At 34.0% G+C, this 21,415-nt stretch overlaps 1 protein-coding gene across 1 annotated transcript; it reads right to left on the reverse strand.

Moving 5' to 3' along the window:
• Positions 1 to 3,219: 3,219 nt before the first annotated feature.
• LOC133175763 (uncharacterized) lies at positions 3,220 to 20,630 on the reverse strand. Its single transcript, XM_061310874.1, has 8 exons — positions 20,576 to 20,630; positions 8,760 to 8,885; positions 7,195 to 7,321; positions 4,752 to 4,850; positions 4,454 to 4,526; positions 4,305 to 4,367; positions 3,739 to 4,178; positions 3,220 to 3,488 (listed from the first exon to the last, which is right to left on the reverse strand). The coding sequence occupies exons 2-8, from the start codon at positions 8,868 to 8,870 to the stop codon at positions 3,484 to 3,486; spliced, it is 918 nt and encodes a 305-aa protein (XP_061166858.1). The 5' UTR covers positions 8,871 to 8,885; positions 20,576 to 20,630; the 3' UTR covers positions 3,220 to 3,483.
• Positions 20,631 to 21,415: the final 785 nt, after the last annotated feature.

Consider the following 21,415-nt stretch of genomic DNA (forward strand, 5'->3'; position numbering starts at 1 on the left):
TTGAACACTTAAAGCTTGGGCTTTCAAACTTAGTAAGTGTATTCCTTGTGAGAAGGCCTTCCTTTGGATTCCAACATCTTTGACCCTTTGACCTTGAACTTGGAGTTTGACCTACTGTTGAAAAAACTTTAACCTTGGCCATAACTTTTGAATAGTTTGAGCTAGGTCTTTCTTGCTTTGCATGTGTACTCCTTGTGACAAGACCTTTCTTTGCATACCAACAATTTTGACCTTTTGACCTTGGAGTTTGACCTACTTCAATTTTGAAAAATTTAACCTTGGCCATAACTTTTGAACAGTTAGGGCTACGGTTTTCATACTTCACATATGCATTCCTTATGAGAAGACTTTCCTTTAGATATCAACAACTTTGACCCTTTGACCTTGACCTTGGAGTTTGACCTACTTTTGAAAAACTTTAACCTTGGCCATAACTTTTGAACAGTTGGTGTTAAGGCTTTCATACTTCACATATGCATTCCTTGTGACAAGACCTCTCTTTAGATACCAACAACTCTTACCCTTTGACCTTGACCTTGAACTTTGACCTACTTTTAGAAATTTTTAACATTGATTGGCCATAATATTTGAACATTTGGTTCTAGGGCTTTCACATTTCACGATCATGTGTATCACTTGTGACAAGAACTTTCTTTGGGCACCATTTGACCTTGACCTTGCCGTTTTTGAAAAAACTTTAACCTTCGCCATAACTTTTCAACGGTTTGTACTAGGGCTTTCATATTTCACAGATATATTCCTCGAGACAAGACCTTTCTTTGGGTACCAACATTTTTGATTTCTTGACTTGGAGTTTGACTTGCATTCAAGAAACTTTAACCTTCGCCATAAGCTGCCATACGGGGGCATCAGTGTTTCACAAACACATCTTGTTACTCATCTATCACATGTACATGTATTTTAAAGTCTACCTGACCATTAATTTTATGTTATACATTAATTCTTATATCATTCTTCTATTGAATATTGACCTATCAACTACATTATTTACAGTGATTAAATATTATAGGTGAGTAAAAACGGGGGGGGGGGGGGGGTCTCTTAAAATAGATACAAAGTTTCCCTACATAAAGACACATGATTAGCACAAGAACTCCCGACTCAGTGGTCAAGAATTCACAAATCTGTTAAAAACAAAAACAAAAAACAAAAACAAAAACACCCTTGCTCAATACTCTGCAAAACATATCTAGGAGCACAAGGATTTTCAAAGAATTACTGAATAATCATTATGTGATCAATAGAGCCCCGCCCTAACACAAGAACTCGTGACCAAGGGGCCATGAATTTCACAATTTTTGGAAAAGTAAGCCCTGCACAGAATTTCAAAGAATTAATGCATTTTCACTACATAATCAATTATAGAGCCTTGCCCTACACCATACATGTACAGAGTGTAACTCCTGGACCCAGGGGTAATAAATTTCACAATTTTAGAAGAGACACCCTTACTCATCATTGCCATGCACTAAGTTTGTATGCGAAATACCCAGGAGCAGAGATTTCCGAAGAATTATTGCATTCTCAATATATATACAAGTAATCAAAAGAGCCCTGGTGTATTAAACCAGAACCCCTTACCCTGGTGTCATGAATTTCACAATTTTGGAAGAGGCATTCTTGTTCATCATGAAAATACATTTATCTCCTAAATACCTAGGAGCAAAAAAGATTTTTCAATTAATGAATTTTCACTAAGTACTTAATAGAGCCTCGCCCTATCACAAGAACACTTGACTAATGGATCATGACTCAAAACTGTAGAAGAAGCATTAATACTCATCATGATATCCATGTACTTGGTCTGTCTGCAAAATATACTGGGTGGGGGCTTATAGCCCCATCCACCAATACCAAGGGACTATGAAATTCACATTTCTCCTTCTCTCATAGATGCTATGTGCAAAAATTGGTTGAATGGTTTCTGAGAAGAATCTGAAAGTGTTCCAACGGATGACTGACAATGCTTAAAACAGACAGCAATAGGTCACCTTAGTTACAAGTGACTTGAGTGACCTAAGAATGAAACATTGTTTCAAAGGGTCATATTAAGGCACATGAAAATCATGGCATACATGTTTCTTGTTCTATTTGTAGGTCATTCTATCCGTCAGGCAATCAATGCTAGTTATTTTTTGAAAATGCTGCAACCACATCAGCAAACTTTCCAATAAAATTAGAATTTAGTTCAAATATCCATTCTAAGCTTTCAAGGCAAATAAAATGATGTTGAGCACCTGTTTTGTACTTTTTGCTTTTTAATTCAAACTTGGCATAAAGCATATCCTTGAGTAACTGGAATTTTTTAATTAGGAATTAAATAAGTGATTAATGTTTGCCGGTCTGTGTAAGACTTGTTGAGAATCCTCTTCTGGGAACATCAACAATTCGGTATTTTAATTTGTTAGCCTGCTCATACACAGAAACATACAAAATACTGAGCTGTTGAGATTCACTATTTTATTTGTACAAAACAAAAACATCTCCAAAACAATGCTTTACTAAAAGTATGGAAAATTGTCTGAAATATCAAACTCGCATCTACATAATTTTTCATATTTAACTCTTTTAGTCCATTAAGTCCATTTTTACATAAAATGTTAGCAATAGGTATCCCTCCAAACCGCCCACTGTACAAGTCCTTATACTAAACATCTACATTAGTCTTTCCATTGCATATATACATGTACACGACTACACGTATCATTCCTGCATTTTCTGATACCATCCAAAACTTTCAATCATTTATAACTCCTTCTGAATAACTGCTCAAACTTTGCATCTAATAAAATGAATAATGATAATGATATATACTGTATATTTGCGTTATGTTGGATTTTTGGGAATTAATTAATTTTTGTGAAAGACTATATATCCAACTTGTATGAGAGTCCTAGAAACATATGCGGGTCAATGGCAAATTCCTTCAAAATAATCTGAAAAAAAACACAATTTACTTATACATGTATATACAAGTATAATGGGTATATTATTAAAAAAGTATCCCTAGTAAAATGTTCCAATTCACTTTACATGATAAACACAAGAATATGCACATGAAAATGCATCATTTTTTGAAAGTTACAAAATAAAGGTAAAACAATATAGATTAAAATAATGCATCTGAATTCGATGCAAATTATTACCAAATAAAAGTATGTGTAAATTACAACACACCTAAAATAATGTCAATAGTATGTTCAGTAACAAAACTAATCTCATACAATATATGTACCTCATATGAAACATACCCAATTAACCAAAAAAAAATTTTCAATTACATGTAAATACATGTATAGTTCTTTGATAGTAAGGAATCAGAATAATCAACAAAAAAATCATATTCTGAGAACTCCACATTCTTTGTAACGTAATAAGTGGTGACACTCAATACAGTTTATGACAGGTTTTCATATTTACTGGAAGATAAAGTCTTCAAATTCAAGAACTTCTTTTTGGACTTCAATCTGAAAAAGTAAGAAAATTTTAATAAAGAGGTTTTTAAAGGTTTTGAACAAGCTCCCCATTTTTTTCCAACTCATTTCTCCCTTTATACCTAGGACCCCCCTCCCCTCCAATTTAGATTTTAATATTATTTTCAATTACTGTATAAACAGCTATATTTTGTTGCATTTTTTTTTTAATGAATTCAATGCTGCAGTAACAAAATGTAGATAATCAAAGATGACAAAGCTCAACAAACATAATCCACTGTACCTTGTTTTCCTGGTCTGTCCATGGAAACACCTCGTCCAGTGCCTGCTGTCATCAACCTTCCAGCACCACCCCTCATCACCTGATGTCCTCTGATACTCTGTCCTCTCCCAATCATGTTCAACGAATTGTTCATTTTTTCACTGCCATGCCGTACTGAATCTGCCCTCCCTCTGCCAACCCCTGTAATCCCCCGACCAACACCCATCCCCACACCCTCCAAGGAGGGCTGTTCCCCAGCTGTGGCTGACTGACCTCTGCCAACCCCTGTGGAGGATAAGGAAAAGGTGAACACAGTGTGTGGTTGTTGTTTGGTTGACTGTGGTTTGGGGACGTAGGTCTGGGGAGCTTTTTTAGGAATCCTTAACTCCCCCTCCTCCTCTTCTTCCTGGTTTGGATCACCTGTTGTCTGCTCTCCTGGTTTATCTGGATTTTTAAAGTACCTAAAATGACAATCAGAAAATAATTTTATTTTTATTACGATTGAGGTGGGTTTGAAAAAATTTGAAATTTTTGGTTACAATATCTTTCTTTTTTTTTTATTACTAAACACATGTATGTAGATATACCTTCTTTCCTCTGGTGGTAAAGCATATTGTGCCTTCATGTGTTTTTTCTCTGCTGATGTAAGTCTAGTTGAAAAAAAAAATCATTTTAAATATTTAAATGATCAGGGAAATTTATTTTTGAAAATGGCGTATTATCTAATAAAGCTTACCCTTGTAGTTGAATTCCTTCCATTTTGGCAAAAATATTTGGATCCACTCCAATACGAGGAAGAAGAGGAATTTCTAGAAATAAGAAAAATGTTAAGATAATGTATTAAAACAGGAATATTTTCCTTATAAAAAATCTTCTCATTTACATGTCCATTATTTATTTACGGTAAGTGATAATCATTATTTTTTTTTTTTTTTTTTTTTTTTGATATTTGATGTAGAATACAATAAATTAAATTCTGCATTCCAGAAGGCAGTGTGATTCTATATGATGAACTGATTGTACGAGTCTGACACCTTTCTCCCAGTCATCATCAGCCTTTAAGTCTATTTGACTGTACGTGGGTAACTTTGTACAACCAGTAAACAGTGTGCTTCCTTCCTTCTTCTGTGCATCTGATTTAAAAAAAAAAACCAATTTTAAAACAATGAGTAATAAAACACGAAAAAATATTTCCATCAGTCACTGACTTAATTCTATATTCAAACAAATTTTTAACTTGTAAATCAATGCTGTAACATTATATGGTGCATGTACACTATTGTAAATATATATATCCATGGGGTCATAATTCGGCTGAAGGACAGACTCTGTTCAATCCGCAGATAGAAAATTATGCAGATTTCTTGGATTGTCATAGGATTTCTTATATGTAGGTACTTTTAGTACGCTGTGACAAATTTTCACAGAAAAATTGTTGCTGTATAGATAGTAACAAAAAGAGAATCCCAAAAGGAAACTAGAAATATGTCCAACGGCCCCACCGAGGGTATATTAGTAATGCAACATGAAATTTTGTATTAGTGTACGAAATTAATGAGAATATCTTGAATAGTTTCTTTAAAATTGAAATCTAAAAAGTTGGATATAGATGATAAATTCTCACCAAATTATGTAAAAGTGCATAAGCTTACATAAATATATCTTAAATGATTTCTTTAAAACTTAGCAAAATGCAAATTTAAGAAAAGTGAGGTAAAGGTCACAGGAAAGTTCAAGATCAAATATTTTTGATGCAGTTGAATAGTTCTCACAAATACGTATCAGCATATTAAGTTTGATAAAAATATTTTGAATGGTTTATTTAAAACAGAGCTAAACATTTACTTAAAATAAATGAAGTTAAGGTCAAAGGAAAGGTCAAGGTCAAAAAATGTTGATGCAGTTGAAAAGCTTACATCAGTATGTATTAACATATGAAGTTTGATAAAAATATTATGAATGGTTTCTTTAAAACTGAGTTAAACACAAATTGAGAAAAGTAAGGTCAAGGTCAAAGGAAAGGTCAAGGTCAAAAAATGTTGTGCAATTGAATAGCTCTCATCAGTATGTATCAGCATATAAAGTTTGATTACACTGTTCTGAATAGTTTCTCAAAAACTGAGCTAAACACTAATTTAAGAAAAGTGAGGGCAAGGTCAAAGGAAAGGTTAAGGTCAAAAAATGTTGATGCAGTTGCATAGCTCTCATTGGGATGTATCAGCATATGAAGTTTGATAAAAATATCTTGAATTGTATCTTTAAAACTGAGCTAAACACTCATTTAAGAAAAGTGAGGTCAGGGTCAAAAGAAAGGTCAAGGTCAAAAAAATGTTGTTGCATATGAATAGTTTATATCAGTTTGTATCAACATATAAAGTTTGATTACACTACCTTGAATGGTATCTTTAAAACTGAGCAAACACTAATTTAGGAAAAGTGAGGTCAAGGTCAAAGGAAAGGTCAAGGTAAAAAAATGTTGATGCAGTTGCTTAGTTCTCATCAATATCTATCAGCATATGAAGTTTGAAAAAAATGTCATGGATAGTTTCTTTGAAATTGAGCTTTGAACTGAGCTCACTAGATGTTATCTTTAAGTAAACAAAATCTTTGAAATCACTTGCATGTATTTTGGTGGGGGTTTAATTTTCATTTTCCCCATGATATGAAAAGACCCACAAATTTATCTCCTCCACAAAGTGTTAACACTGTATTCAACTTACAACACTCATTCCTTCGGTCAGAAAATCAAATCCCCAGGAACCAGTATTTTTCCATCAAACCACAAAAGTTTGACCCCCCAAAAATTGTGATTTTTATTGTCATTCATTTAAGAAATAAGGTATCATTTTAAAACATCTATCAGGCTATAAATACGGGTTGTTCACGAGATCAAATTCCATAAAGCCCAAAGGGCTTTATGGTAAATTTGATCTCGTACCAACCCGTATTTATAGCCCTATAGATGTTTTAAAATGATACCTTATTACTTATATTTACATTTGTGATCTATTTATATTTTATATTTGTCTGTTTATAATCTTTAACGTCTGAAATGTTTTTATTTTTCAAACTCAATGGAACGTTTTTAATCCATTGATTGCGCATCGACCCTTTATGACGTCACTGAGAAATTACGTCGTGCGTTTATGACGCGAGGAACCTGTATTTATACGGATATAGATACGCATTGCTTTCAGTAGTGTTATTTACAGGAAAACATTTGCAAATGTAAATATATAAAAATGGATTCCAAAAAACATTTCTCATTATCTACATGTAAGTCTTCAGGTTGTGCATATAAAGAAGTTTTTGTATATACAATAAAAAAAGTCATATGTGCATCTTCTTAAATGACACATCAATCAACAGAAACATTTAAAATGTATACATGTACAACAATTTAATTCGCTTCATTGCTAAATTTGCCAGAAGAGTTAAAAAATATATTCAGTGATTTTCAGTGATTTTCATATTCACCAAAAGCGATATTCTGTTCCAGTCGTGGTTTATCTGGGCAGTTTTCCAGGTGGTACCGTAGCTCAGGTTTTGGCACCACATGAGTGGCATTCAAGGGACAGCTGGCATACTCTGAACATGGATGGTTCTACAAGCAGAATCTAAACATATATACCATAAATTCACCTTAATCACCAATATATGTACCATGAGTTTAGGTTGACCTTCTGATAAAAGAGATAACTATCACAGAAATAAATGACTTATTCCTTTTGAAATTTTCAAGTTAAATGGCCATTTCTGTCAAATTTTGCCCTGAAAACTTTGCTGAAATTGTGTTTATTTTAATTTTGAATAACATTTCTTTTTGTATGTAATGTAAAATTATTGTTGCAAAATTTCCTGAGTGAACAACTGCACCTAAATCTTTATGTAATTGTGAATTACATAATTATGTAGCATAAGTTACTTTTAAGTAAGATGAATAAATCTTTCAATTATGTACCATAATTCATACAATTACACCATTGTCGGATACCCTCAGGTGATCTTGTGATGAGTAAAAGATGAGATCACCCGTAGGTATCCGATGATGACAATGTACATCTGAAGAACATAAATCCTCTAGAAAACAACAAACCCACTACCTATACTACATGTAAATGAAATATATACAACTTATAGTTCATCCAATGATAATACAGTAAAACTTTAAAAATTTATCTTCGAGTTCAATAGTTTTCCTATGAAATGGGTTTCAAATATAAAAAATACTCACAAACTAATGCCAGTTCAATATTTCAAAAATTTAGATCTTTAAAAATTCGTTATAAAAGATGCACATTTCCTTATTTTTAACCTCTAGGGGACACAAAATCAGTTCGCTATAACCGTAAATTCGCTATATCTTAATTCATAATTGTATCCATAAATTTCATGAGGAATTGTTTAAAATTTTTCCAGTTATTGCAAAAAAATTTACGATATCCATAAATTCACTATTATAATATATATCCATGTTCACACTAAACGAGATTTACTGTACATGTATTGCAAAACGTTTATAATGAAGTGCCAGGGACAGACAATTTCGCTTTGTTATAAACATAATTCGTTATATCCATTAAGTTTTACAATATATTTTAAAGCCACAGGAAATGAAAATCACTTAGCTGTATTTAGCATCCATTCGTTATAAGCAAGTTCACTATAAGCGTGTTATACTGTAAACATTTAAGGCACATTTAAAAAAAAAATCTTATGTAGATGTATAGCAAATATTTGTTTCTAACCCTATCTCATACCAGTAATTTCCGGATTATGTTACCTTGTTTAATAATTTATTAGTTTAGTACTGTAAAATCACTCATTTCTTGAGGTGAAATTTTCATGGTTTGAGGGGAAATGTGGGTTTGAGGGGATTTGATTTTGTGGTTTCATAAGTGTTCAATAACTTTTATATTCTGTAAAACTTCCCAATGCATATTATATTGTAATAAATCAAGCATGTACCTCTACTATAATTATAATTAACATGTCTCTGATACATATTTTTACATAGAAAAGCTCTATTAAATTTGACTGACCCTCCTGCATCTGATGAGGTGATATGGCATGCGCTTGGCTCTTATCATTTCACATTTGTTGTATGGGCAGGGGATCTCTTGCTCAGGATCATATATTTTGTACTGCGCCATTTAGGATGTATACGTCTGTAATTTAAGCAATAAGGAATGAATCATTAGTATTAATATAAATAAAGTGAAGATGCGGTTTTTAAAATAATATTTTGCTGCAGATTCTGCAGAAGTTAAAAACACAAGGCTGTATTTTTTCCCAATAATTTACACGTATCTAGTTTTGACTATTATCAAAACTTGCAAACCTCACCTCTAAAAATGACATTTACATGTATTGTAATAAATTACTGTTCATTTTGATGCATTAGTTCAATTCCTCATTCAATGAATGCTGTTTACTTACAATAAAAGGTCCATGGGCTATAATGCTCACCTGGATCACCTTGATCCTGCTGTTGTTCAGATTTTGCTTTTCTTCAGAGGAAAAGTTTTAATTTTTTTTCTCCTTTTATATTATTATGTAAAATTTTCATCCCCTACTGTAGCCCCACCCTACCCTAAGTGGCCAAGATTTGAATAAATTTGAATCTTCACTACCCAAGGATGTCCTCATATAACTTATTATGGCCTAGTTGTTATAGCAAAGATTTTAAAAATTTTTCTTTCTTTTTTCTCAAGTATTTCCATTTAAATTTAATCCCCACTCTACCTCAAAATATCATATGATCTGAACAAATTTAAATCTGCATTTCCTGAAAATGCTTGTATATTATTATGACATATAAGGCCAAACTTGTTAAGAAAAAACTTGTTGAGAAAAGGTTTACTAAATATTCCTATGTAAAACTTTTATCCCCTATTTGTGGCCCCATCCTACCCCTGGGAGCCTTGATTACACAACCTTGGAATCTTCACCAAGTGAGAATGCTTGTATATCAATACAACTAACCATGACACTTCTTTTTCTTAAGAAGATTCAAAAGTTTTTTTTTTCTATATATATTTCCATGTAAAACTTTGATCTTCCATTGAGCCCCTCTTTGGCTCAGGTGAGGTAAACAAGAGGCCCATGGGCCACATCGCTCACCTGAGTAACTTTGGCCATGCTGTTCTTTACCAGATTTCTTCCCTTGTAATACCTACTGTGGCCCCGCCCTACCCCCAGGGGTCATAATTTGAATAATTTACAATCTACACTATCCGAGGATGCTCACATAAGTTTCAGCTTTTCTGGCCCAGTGGTTCTTGAGAAGAAGATTTTTAAAGATGTTTCCTATATATTTCAATGTAAAACTTGGATTCCCTATTGTAGCCCCGCCTACCCCCGGGGGTCATGATTTTAACAATTTAGAATCTACACTACTTGAGGATGCTTCCATATAAGTTTCAGCTTCTTTGGCCCAGTGGTTCTTGAGAAGAAGATTTTTCCTATATATTTCAATGTTAAACTTGGATTCCCTATTGTGGCCCTGCCCTATCCCCGGGGTCATGATTTTAACAATTTAGAATCTAAACAACTAGAGGATGCTTCCACATAAGTTTCAGCTTTTCTGGTCCAGTGGTTCTTGAGAAGAAGATTTTTAAAGATTTTTCCTTTATATTTCAATGTAAAACTTGGATTCCCTATTGTGGCCCCGCCCTACCCCCGGGGTTCAAGATTTTAACAATTTAGAATCTACACTACTTGAGGATGCTTCCACATAAGTTTCAGCTTTTTTGGCCCAGTGGTTCTTGAGAAGAAGATTTTTAAAGATTTTTCTTATATATTTCAATGTAAAACTTGGATTCCCTATTGTGGTCCCGCACTACCCCCAGGGGTCATGATTTGAACAATTTACATTCTACACTATCCGAGGATGCTTCCACATAAGTTTCAGCTTTTCTGGCCCAGTGGTTCTTGAGAAGAAGATTTTTAAAGATTTTTCCTTTATATTTCAATGTAAAACTTGGATTCCCTATTGTGGCCCCGCCCTACCCCCGGGGGTCATGATTTGAACAATTTAGAATCTACACTATTTGAGGATGCTTCCACATAAGTTTCAGCTTTTCTGGCCCAGTGGTTCTTGAGAAGAAGATTAAGATTTTTCTTACATATTTCAATGTAAAACTTGGATTTCCTATTGTGGTCCCGCCCTACCTCAGGGGGTCATGATTTTAACAATTTAGAATCTACACTATCCCAGAATGCTTCCATATAAGTTTCAGCTTTTCTGGCCCAGTGGTTCGTGAGAAGAAGATTTTTTAATGATCCCACCCTATTTTTATCTTTTCTTGATTGTCTCCCCTTGTAAGGGAACTTGGCCCTTTATTTTAACAATTTAAACTCCCCTTTGCCCAAGGATACTTTGTGCCAAGTTTGGTTAAAATTGGCCCAGTGGTTCTTGAGAAGAAGTTGAAAATGTGAAAAGTTTACAGACGGACGGACGGACAGCTAGACAGACGGACGGACAATGGACAATGGGTGATCAGAAAAGCTCACTTGAGCTTTCAGCTCAGGTGAGCTAAAAAGGGACCCCCCCCCAACAAGCTAATAAACACACAATAGTTATTTAACTAGTTTTGACAATCTTTTCTTTCTTTTTTTTTTTAAATTAATGCTTCATCCCTTTCATTTTTTTTTCACTTTCACTCACAGAATATTATGTACCTCAGATCGATGAATTTACACGTAGCATCTGATAACACAATCTATCATCATGCACATAGTAGAAGGTTATGGGGGGGGGGGGGGGGTGCCCTTCCTTTTCTTCTTGAACATAATCTTTTACTGTTCATTTAATATGAATGTGCTATTTTTTTCTGGCTTCCTTTCCCCATTCCTTTGTAACAGCATTAATTTCTATGCAAAATTGTTAATTTACAAAGTAATCATTTTTTGGCTAAAATTTTACCGTGTTCATAATCATTGTGACTGTATCAAGAAATTCGATTGGTACTCACCATGTTGCGCCATTCTGCCGTTTGGCCACAAAATGCAAGTAATACAAAAAGTAGGTAAAAATAGCTACATTGAGAAGGTTTAAATACCTGTATGTAGCTATTAATAGCTACCTAAGTCGAAATAGTCTGTGGACTGGACCTGTTAAAAACTTCTAAATCATCATTTATGTTTTAATTTAAATCCTCGTATTCAGACAGGCATTAACCCTTTAACCCCCAGAGACGCATTTGGACGCATTTTCACCATCACAGATATTACATTGTTGGTGTTTTCTAAATATTCGAGTTATAACAAAACAATTTATATTTTCTGAAACTAGAGAAGAAACTAAACATTTTTTTACTTAAAGTTTTTCTGTCCCTTGTTAAGAAATTATCATAAACTTGAAGTTAATATTGCACATCCTTGAAGGAAGTTGATAAAATTACACATAAATGACCGATTTTGTGCTATCTTCTGTTGGCTTTATCTTAGTTACAACACAAAATAAAACAATAAAGTGCCCCGCCACAGCATGATACGCCCGTCAAATATTGTTCAATTGTCATAAACAGTATAGAATGCAAGAAAATCATGTCTACCTTGATACAAGGATTTGAAGGATTTTTCCATTCCTTATAATATTCGTTTATACATCTCCTGTGGTTTAGACATTAATTATAACAAATATTACATTATAGATCCTCAACTGGTTGTGTTAGAGCTTGACAAATGCCCATCTGCACCCCCCCCCCCCCCCAGCTTTCAGATTTGTGAGACATGATGCTCTGAATTAGTTGATATTTTCAAAAAAATCAATAAAAATATCATATTACACAATATCAATTTAGTCTTAACAACTTTATCTATTTCAAATTAATATTAAAAATAAAAGGCTGACCATCAAATGACATATGCTATAAACTGACAAGCAGTTCTTCTGTCTAATTCCCAAAGGATACAGATAAGAGCTGCTTGATCAGAGATCCTCTAACAGAAATGATTGAGACAGCTAGCCTCCCTACACTGAACTCATTAATTAATCTAACTGGATGCATGTCCACTCATTACTCCCAACAGATGAATGGATCTATACATGCTATCTGCTTTGTAGTGCAATAAAAATGCATATTTATGTCATTCTGAAATTAAATTTGAAAACAAAGATCTTTTTTATAATTTGTTGAAAAGATTTATAAAAGGAAACAAAAAACTTGTGTAATCTTGATGTTCATCTTCATTTTTAATAAGGTTCCAGCATTACTCTCAGATTTGTAGGGACTATCTACCATAATTAAAACTTTTTTTTTTAAAATACTTGATTTTTTTAGATTTAATGTCAGACTGGTTTTAAGCTGCAATTCATACGAACAACAGGCATGCTGATTCCAATATCACCCCCCTCCCTAGTATAATTAGTTTTAATTAATTTAAAATTATACAATATCAAATTAGTTTATTATACAATATCAAATTAATTTATCATACAAAATCAAATAAGTTTTAATCACTTTTCACAAAATTCATTTTAAAAGTTAGGCTAGCCAACAATTTAATCCAACTTGGCTGATTCTTTTTGCCCAGTTCCCAAGAGATATAGATAACACCTGCTTGATCAGAGATGCTCTACCAGTTAGCTCCTCACACTAAACGCATTAATTTCTCTCTTATTTGATGTGCAATTTTCTGTTATCAAATTCTCCTTGACCAGTGCTTGATAATTACACCCATGGGAGAGGTGGAATTTCTCTTATAACATTACAATTGTTACAGATTGCTGTAAAGTATATAATGAAAAAATAAGTATTTTCTTGATTTAACATTTTTTTTTAATAAGGATACTGCAACACTCTTGCATTTTTGGGGATTGTGTAATCTAATAGTAAAAAGACAGTTTTTTTTAAAATTTCACTTAAATTAAAGGTCACAGTGACCTTGAAATAGGTCGCGACACACCTTCTACCTAAGATGCATAAATTGGCCAAGTTTGATGATTCTAAGTCCAATAGTTTTCTAGTTATGTGCCGGACAGGATTTTTCCATATTTGGCCATAGCATCTTAATTAAAGGTCAGAGCGACCTACTTCAAATATGCGACACACCTTCTACCCAAGAAGTATCAGTTGACAAAGTTTGATAATCCTAGGCCTAATAGTATTAAAGTTATGAGCCAGACACGAAAAAGCTAACAGACGGACGGACGGACGGACATGAACGCCATAACATAATATGTCCTGTCTAAAGACGGGCGTATAAAAAGAAATGCCTAAAAGTTGGGAATTTTCCCTACATTTGTTATTACGGACATTATAAGGTACATGCATCAGTTACAGAGATAATTTCTTGTTGAATTTTGGAACTTTTACAAATAAAACACACAAAATGCACTATGACGTCATTTGACGTTTTACATGCACAATGAAATCGTTTATAAGTGAAGTGTAAAACAAACTGATTATTTTGATATATGGAACAGATTTATTTTTTTTTTAAGGTTTCACCAAAGGTCAACATGACCAGAAATTTATTTTTACAACAGCTCCAAAACTATGTGAGGTATAAAGTTTAAACTTTCACAGTTTATAAATATATCATTGATTAACAGATAGAAAGTATCACTTAAAAACAAATATACAAAAAAATATATTTTTTGAGAAAAAACAATTTCAAAAAATTTGCATATTTTTAAAACATGCACCTGCTTAATTCTGTACTTTTAGTGAAAACCATCATTGAAGAAGTAATATATGTTTATCAATGAAGGGCAAGTTGGATGAATGGTCTCTGAAAGGCTGTTATTGAAAGCATGACATGTATAAAGACAAGACCCCTTTAAAATCCGCCATTTGCAATGTACTTTCGGTTTCAAATCTTAACATTTGGACAAAATAAACAGGGAAAACAACTTTCCAGAGGCTATCGAAGTCCAACTTGCCTTTCATTGATAAACGTATATTGTTTCTGCAATGATGGCTTTCACTAAAAGTACGAAATTAATTAGGTGTATTTTTTTTAAAAATATATGCATTTTTTTAAAAAGAATTTTTCTCGATAAATACTTTCTTTAAGTATTTGTTAGCAAGTGATACTTTCTACATGTTAATCAATGATATATTTATAAACTGTAAAAGTTTGAACTTTATAAACCACATGGTTTTCGAGCTATTGTAAAAATAAATTTTTGGACACGTTGACCTTTGGCAAAACCTTAAATGAATTATTTGTAAAGAAGAGTTAATGTACGATGCATTTTGAGATAAAAAACATGTAATAAAAGGAATTTTCCTTAACTTTGGGAGAGATATTATATACATGTACTAATAGTCTTCTTTGGTCCAATGCCCCGATTGTGCTCACCCATTGTATCAGAAATCCCTGTCGAATTCTGTGTGAGTCCTGCATGTAGTAGGAATAATTAATCAAATAATAAAATATTATTGTTACCATTTTCCTAATCTTTGGATTTCTTATTTGTAAAAATGAAATAAATATACAAGCATAAAAATCTTTCTTTTAAACACCATTTTAAATTTGCTTTTTTTGAGTACTAGTATTTTAAATGTACTTTGAAAAGAAAAGTGCATTTTTAGGAAAACGACAGGATAGACAACGGAGTTAGCCTTTATTATTCTTTTTTAATGATTAAAAGATGAAGAAACTGTCACAATAAAAAAATTATCAAAAGCCTCCATAATTATAATGAAATCATGGGGAATAGTAGTGGGTTTTAAATTTTCTTGTCGATTTTTGTTTCCTGCACAAATTGCATGGAAATGACACGAAAATTTTTCTTTTTTTCAAATGAACATGAAAATAAAAAAAATAAAAGATACATCGTGATATTTTAAATTTTTTAAAAAAATCAGACTTTCGTTTGAATTATTTCCCTTTCTGTTACCACGGTTGTTTTGTAAGCAGGAGGAGGGGACAGGGGGATAGCATGGAAGTACATCTAAGTTTAGGAAGCAATTCAGATTCCGACATTTCTACTGCGACTTTGAATAAAGAAATAGAAGAGAATGGTGTTTTGTCAGACACACACAGAGATGCCGTCACTGAGTTGTAAGAAACTCGTTTATCTGTGTAAACCGTAATAAGATGGATAGGGCTCCCCCTCCAATAACCATTCCCTTTATATCGCAGCTTCAAATTGCTTACGACACTCAGACAGCTGTAAAGCCAAAGCCTTGCAGATAATGGACATTGTGTAATTGTATAAACTCTTTCTATCAAATAAACTGACCAGTATAACTAACAAGAGGCCCATGGGCCACATCGCTCACCTGAGCACATTGGCTAGACTAAGGCACAAATCAGTTCAGTAATGAACGGGGGGGGGGGGGGGGGGAGGGGGGCTTGAATTTTAAACTACCTGATGATGCTTCCATGTCAATAAAATGAATTTGTTGTCCTTGAGAAGATTTTAAAAGAATTTTCCCATTTCTTTCTTTGTAAAACTTTGATCCCCCATTGTATCTCCTCCCTATCTCTGGGGTCAACATTTGAACAAACTTGAATCTACATTACCTGAGGATGCTTCCAGATCAATAAGACTAACATAGCTTTTCTGTTCTTGAGAAGAAATTTTTATTCTATATGTTCTTATGTAAAACTTTCGATCCCCCATTGGGCCCCACCCTACCCTGGGGGTCATGATTTGAACAAACTTGAATCTACACTACCTGAGGATGCTTCCATATAAATATGACTCTTCATGGCCTTACTGTTCTTGAAAAGAAGATTTTTAAAGATTTTTCCTATATATTCCTATGTAAAACTTTGATCCTCCATTGTGGCCCCACCCTACCCCCGGGGGTCATGATTTGAACAAACTTGAATCTACACTTCCTGAGGATGCTTCCATATAAATATGACTCTTCATGGCCTTACTGTTCTTGAGAAGAAGATTTTTAAAGATTTTTCCTATATATTCCTATGTAAAACTTTGATCCTCCATTGTGGCCCCGCCCTACCCCCGGGGGTCATGATTTGAACAAACTTGAATCTACACTTCCTGAGGATGCTTACATATAAATATGACTCTTCATGGCTTTACCGTTCTTGAGAAGAAGATTTTTCCTATATATTTCTATGTAAAACTTTGATCCTCCATTGTGGCCCCACCCTACCCCCGGGGGTCATGATTTGAACAAACTTGAAACTACACTTCCTGAGGATGCTTCCATATAAATATGACTCTTCATGGCCTTACTGTTCTTGAGAAGAAGATTTTTAAAGATTTTTCCTATATATTCCTATGTAAAACTTTGATCCTCCATTGTGGCCCCGCCCTACCCCCGGGGGTCATGATTTGAACAAACTTGAATCTACACTACCTGGGGATGCTTCCATATAAATATGACCAATCATGGCTTTGCTGTTCTTGAGAAGAAGATTTTTAAAGATTTTTCCTATATATTTCTATGTAAAACTTTGATCCTCCATTGTGGCCCCGCCCTACCCCCGGGGGTCATGATTTGAACAAAATTGAATCTACACTTCCTGAGGATGCTTACATATAAATATGACTTTTCATGGCTTTACTGTTCTTGAGAAGAAGATTTTTAAAGATTTTTCCTATATATTTCTATGTAAAACTTTGATCCTCCATTGTGGTCCCGCCCTACCCCCGGGGGTCATGATTTGAACAAATTTAAATCTACACTTCCTGAAGATGCTTCCATATAAATATGACTCTTCATGGCCTTACTGTTCTTGAGAAGAAGATTTTTAAAGATTTTTTCTATATATTTCTATGTAAAACTTTGATCCTCCATTGTGGCCCCGCCCTACCCCCGGGGGTCATGATTTGAACAAACTTGAATCTACACTTCCTGAGGATACTTACATATAAATATGACTCTTCATGGCTTTACCGTTCTTGAGAAGAAGATTTTTCCTATATATTTCTATGTAAAACTTTGATCCTCCATTGTGGCCCCGCCCTACCCCCGGGGGTCATGATTTGAACAAACTTGAATCTACACTACCTGAGGATGCTTCCATATAAATATGACTCTTCATGGCCTTACTGTTCTTGAAAAGAAGATTTTTAAAGATTTTTCCTATATATTCCTATGTAAAACTTTGATCCTCCATTGTGGCCCCGCCCTACCCCCGGGGGTCATGATTTGAACAAACTTGAATCTACACTTCCTGAGGATGCTTACATATAAATATGACTCTTCATGGCTTTACCGTTCTTGAGAAGAAGATTTTTCCTATATATTTCTATGTAAAACTTTGATCCTCCATTGTGGCCCCGCCCTACCCCCGGGGGTCATGATTTGAACAAACTTGAATCTACACTACCTGGGAATGCTTCCATATAAATATGACTCTTCATGGCCTTACTGTTCTTGAAAAGAAGATTTTTAAAGATTTTTCCTATATATTCCTATGTAAAACTTTGATCCTCCATTGTGGCCCCACCCTACCCCCGGGGGTCATGATTTGAACAAACTTGAAACTACACTTCCTGTGGATGCTTCCATATAAATATGACTCTTCATGGCCTTACTGTTCTTGAGAAGAAGATTTTTAAAGATTTTTCCTATATATTCCTATGTAAAACTTTGATCCTCCATTGTGGCCCCGCCCTACCCCCGGGGGTCATGATTTGAACAAACTTGAATCTACACTACCTGGGGATGCTTCCATATAAATATGACCAATCATGGCTTTGCTGTTCTTGAGAAGAAGATTTTTAAAGATTTTTCCTATATATTTCTATGTAAAACTTTGATCCTCCATTGTGGCCCCGCCCTACCCCCGGGGGTCATGATTTGAACAAAATTGAATCTACACTTCCTGAGGATGCTTACATATAAATATGACTTTTCATGGCTTTACTGTTCTTGAAAAGAAGATTTTTAAAGATTTTTCCTATATATTTCTATGTAAAACTTTGATCCTCCATTGTGGTCCCGCCCTACCCCCGGGGGTCATGATTTGAACAAACTTGAATCTACACTACCTGAGGATGCTTCCATATAAATATGACTCTTCATGGCTTTACTGTTCTTGAGAAGAAGATTTTTAAAGATTTTTCCTATATATTTCTATGTAAAACTTTGATCCTCCATTGTGGCCCCACCCTACCCCCGGGGGTCATGATTTGAACAAACTTGAATCTACACTACCTGGGGATGCTTCCATATAAATATGACCCATCATGGCTTTGCAGTTCTTGAGAAGAAGATTTTTAAAGATTTTTTCCTATATATTTCTATGTAAAACTTTGATCCTCCATTGTGGCCCCGCCCTACCCCCGGGGGTCATGATTTGAACAAACTTGAATCTACACTTCCTGAGGATGCTTCCATATAAATACAACTCTTCAAGGCTTTACTGTTCTTGAAAAGAAGATTTTTAAAGATTTTTCCTATATATTTCTATGTAAAACTTTGATCCTCCATTGTGGCCCCACCCTACCCCCGGGGGTCATGATTTGAACAAACTTGAATCTACACTTCCTGTGGATGCTTCCATATAAATATGACTCTTCATGGCTTTACTGTTCTTGAGAAGAAGATTTTTAAAGATTTTTCCTATATATTCCTATGTAAAACTTTGATCCTCCATTGTGGCCCCGCCCTACCCCCGGGGGTCATGATTTGAACAAACTTGAATCTACACTACCTGGGGATGTTTCCATATGAGTTTCATCTTTCCTGGCCCTGTGGTTCTTGAGAAGAAGATTTTTAAAAGATACTATTCATTTTTCACTAATTCTTAATTATCTCCCCTTGAAAGAGGGCGTGGCCCTTCATTTGAACAAACTTGAATCCCCTTCACCCAAGGATGCTTTGTGGCAAGTTTGGTTGAAATTGGCCCAGTGGTTCTTGAGAAGAAGTTGAAAATGTGAAAAGTTTACAGACAGACGGACAGACGGACTACAGACAAAATGTGATCAGAAAAGCTCACTTGAGCTTTCAGCTCAGGTGAGCTAAAAACTAATTGACTGCATGCTTTGTTTTAATACTATCACTAAATCCTCTTTTATGGAAGTATTATTTGTAAATTTGTTTGTATTTCTGGGAAGAAAAAAGGGGAAAACACATATTTTCAGAAATTATGGGTCTTATTCGTTGCTAAGGCTACTGCGACGTCATTCTACTCTGCATAATTAAATACTTTAGAATTTTACCTTTCAGAAAATATATAGGTTGCTTTATGTAAAAGTAACTAGGAAATGTCTAAATTTCTATTTGAATTTTTTTAGTTGGTTTTGCAAAGAAATGCAAAATCCCTGGTAGTTAAAGGGTTAACAGAACAAATAACCACCATCTTGATACAGACTCCCTTTTGCAGGTTGGGACCAATTGCCAAATGTGATATAATAGCCTGTTTTGAATATATCCCTAATGGGATATAAATTTACAGTGCAAAAAATGAAATTTTTTATTTTGGCTATAAATATCATCAGGGACATATATATAGGTCCCTGATATCATAAATTCGCATCAACATACTTATAAAGGAATAGCTTTTGGTTTACAAGGTTTTCTGTATGCCCACTGTTTAGGAGATTGATCCCTCGGAAGTTCTTAAACTTCTTGGGGATCAATCTAACAAAATGTAGGGTTGCAGAAAAACTTGTATGCCAAAATTTATTCCTTTTTAAGAATTCTGATGCGGATTTATGATATTTATAGCCAAAATGAAAATTTCCATTTTATGCACTGTGAATTTATATCCCGTTTAAGATATCATATCCCAAACGGGCTATTATATCCCATTTGGGCGATTGGACCCAACCTGTTTTACTCGACAGGCAATGCTTGTGTTTGAATGAAATTGGCAATCGACAGGTCATTCTTACAGATTCTCGATTCCAAGCAGAGAGACGTTTTTCTCCGTACATGTAATTTATGCGTCCACTAATTACACTTCATTTTACCTTATTTGACTGACCAAATTACATCTTTTCTAAACTGTTACTCAAACTGGGCAAATTCTCAGCTTCCCGCAATTTCATTACGTCATTTGACGTTTGAAGACAGTCGTTCGTATAATAATTCATACAGTAAACTAACGGCAACACTGGTTTCTTCTTTATGCATGCACAATTTTTTCGGCATTTTAGACAATGGAAACTTTTTTAAAATTGCATACCCTAAGCAAATATAAAAAATGCACCCTGACTCTCTCTGTTGGAACATTTTATACAACAAAACTATACATGTATCTAGTTCAATGACTTTATTTACCAATTAAAATACATGTAGGGCTCTCAAGGGATAAAAAGCAAGTACATTGTTAAAACCTATAAACGGTCAAAAACATGCAATATACATATGCGCAAGAGAAATGTGTTGCATGACAGAAAACAAACATAAAAAGGGGGAATAGATAGTTTTCAGTAGACCCAAATTAGCAAGAGTTATTTTCCGTTGGCCGCCATATTAGGGGGCAACATGCTCATATTACTTCAATATTACTTCATTAAATACAACTTTAACTTTTTATACTGGGGTAGGAAGCATTGTTTTTCTGAAAAATATACATTTGTTAAAGCCTCCTTTATTTCATTATTTTTATTCTATAAAGATTTTCCCCCAAATATTTCTGCTACATCCTCTTAGATTTGGTAAGACAAAGAGGAAAAATTACCAGGTTGACCACTAAGATGGCGGCCAAGGGAAATAACCCGGAGAGAAAATACGTCATATGAAAACTATCTATAAACCAAATAATATATACATGTATATGTATGCATACAGATGTGTATGTATATACA

This window comes from Saccostrea echinata, unplaced genomic scaffold, assembly GCF_033153115.1.
Source record: "Saccostrea echinata isolate AGI-Se365-2 ecotype Australia unplaced genomic scaffold, CSIRO_AGI_Sech_v1 ptg000064l, whole genome shotgun sequence".
Classification (NCBI taxonomy): Eukaryota; Metazoa; Mollusca; class Bivalvia; order Ostreida; family Ostreidae; genus Saccostrea; species Saccostrea echinata.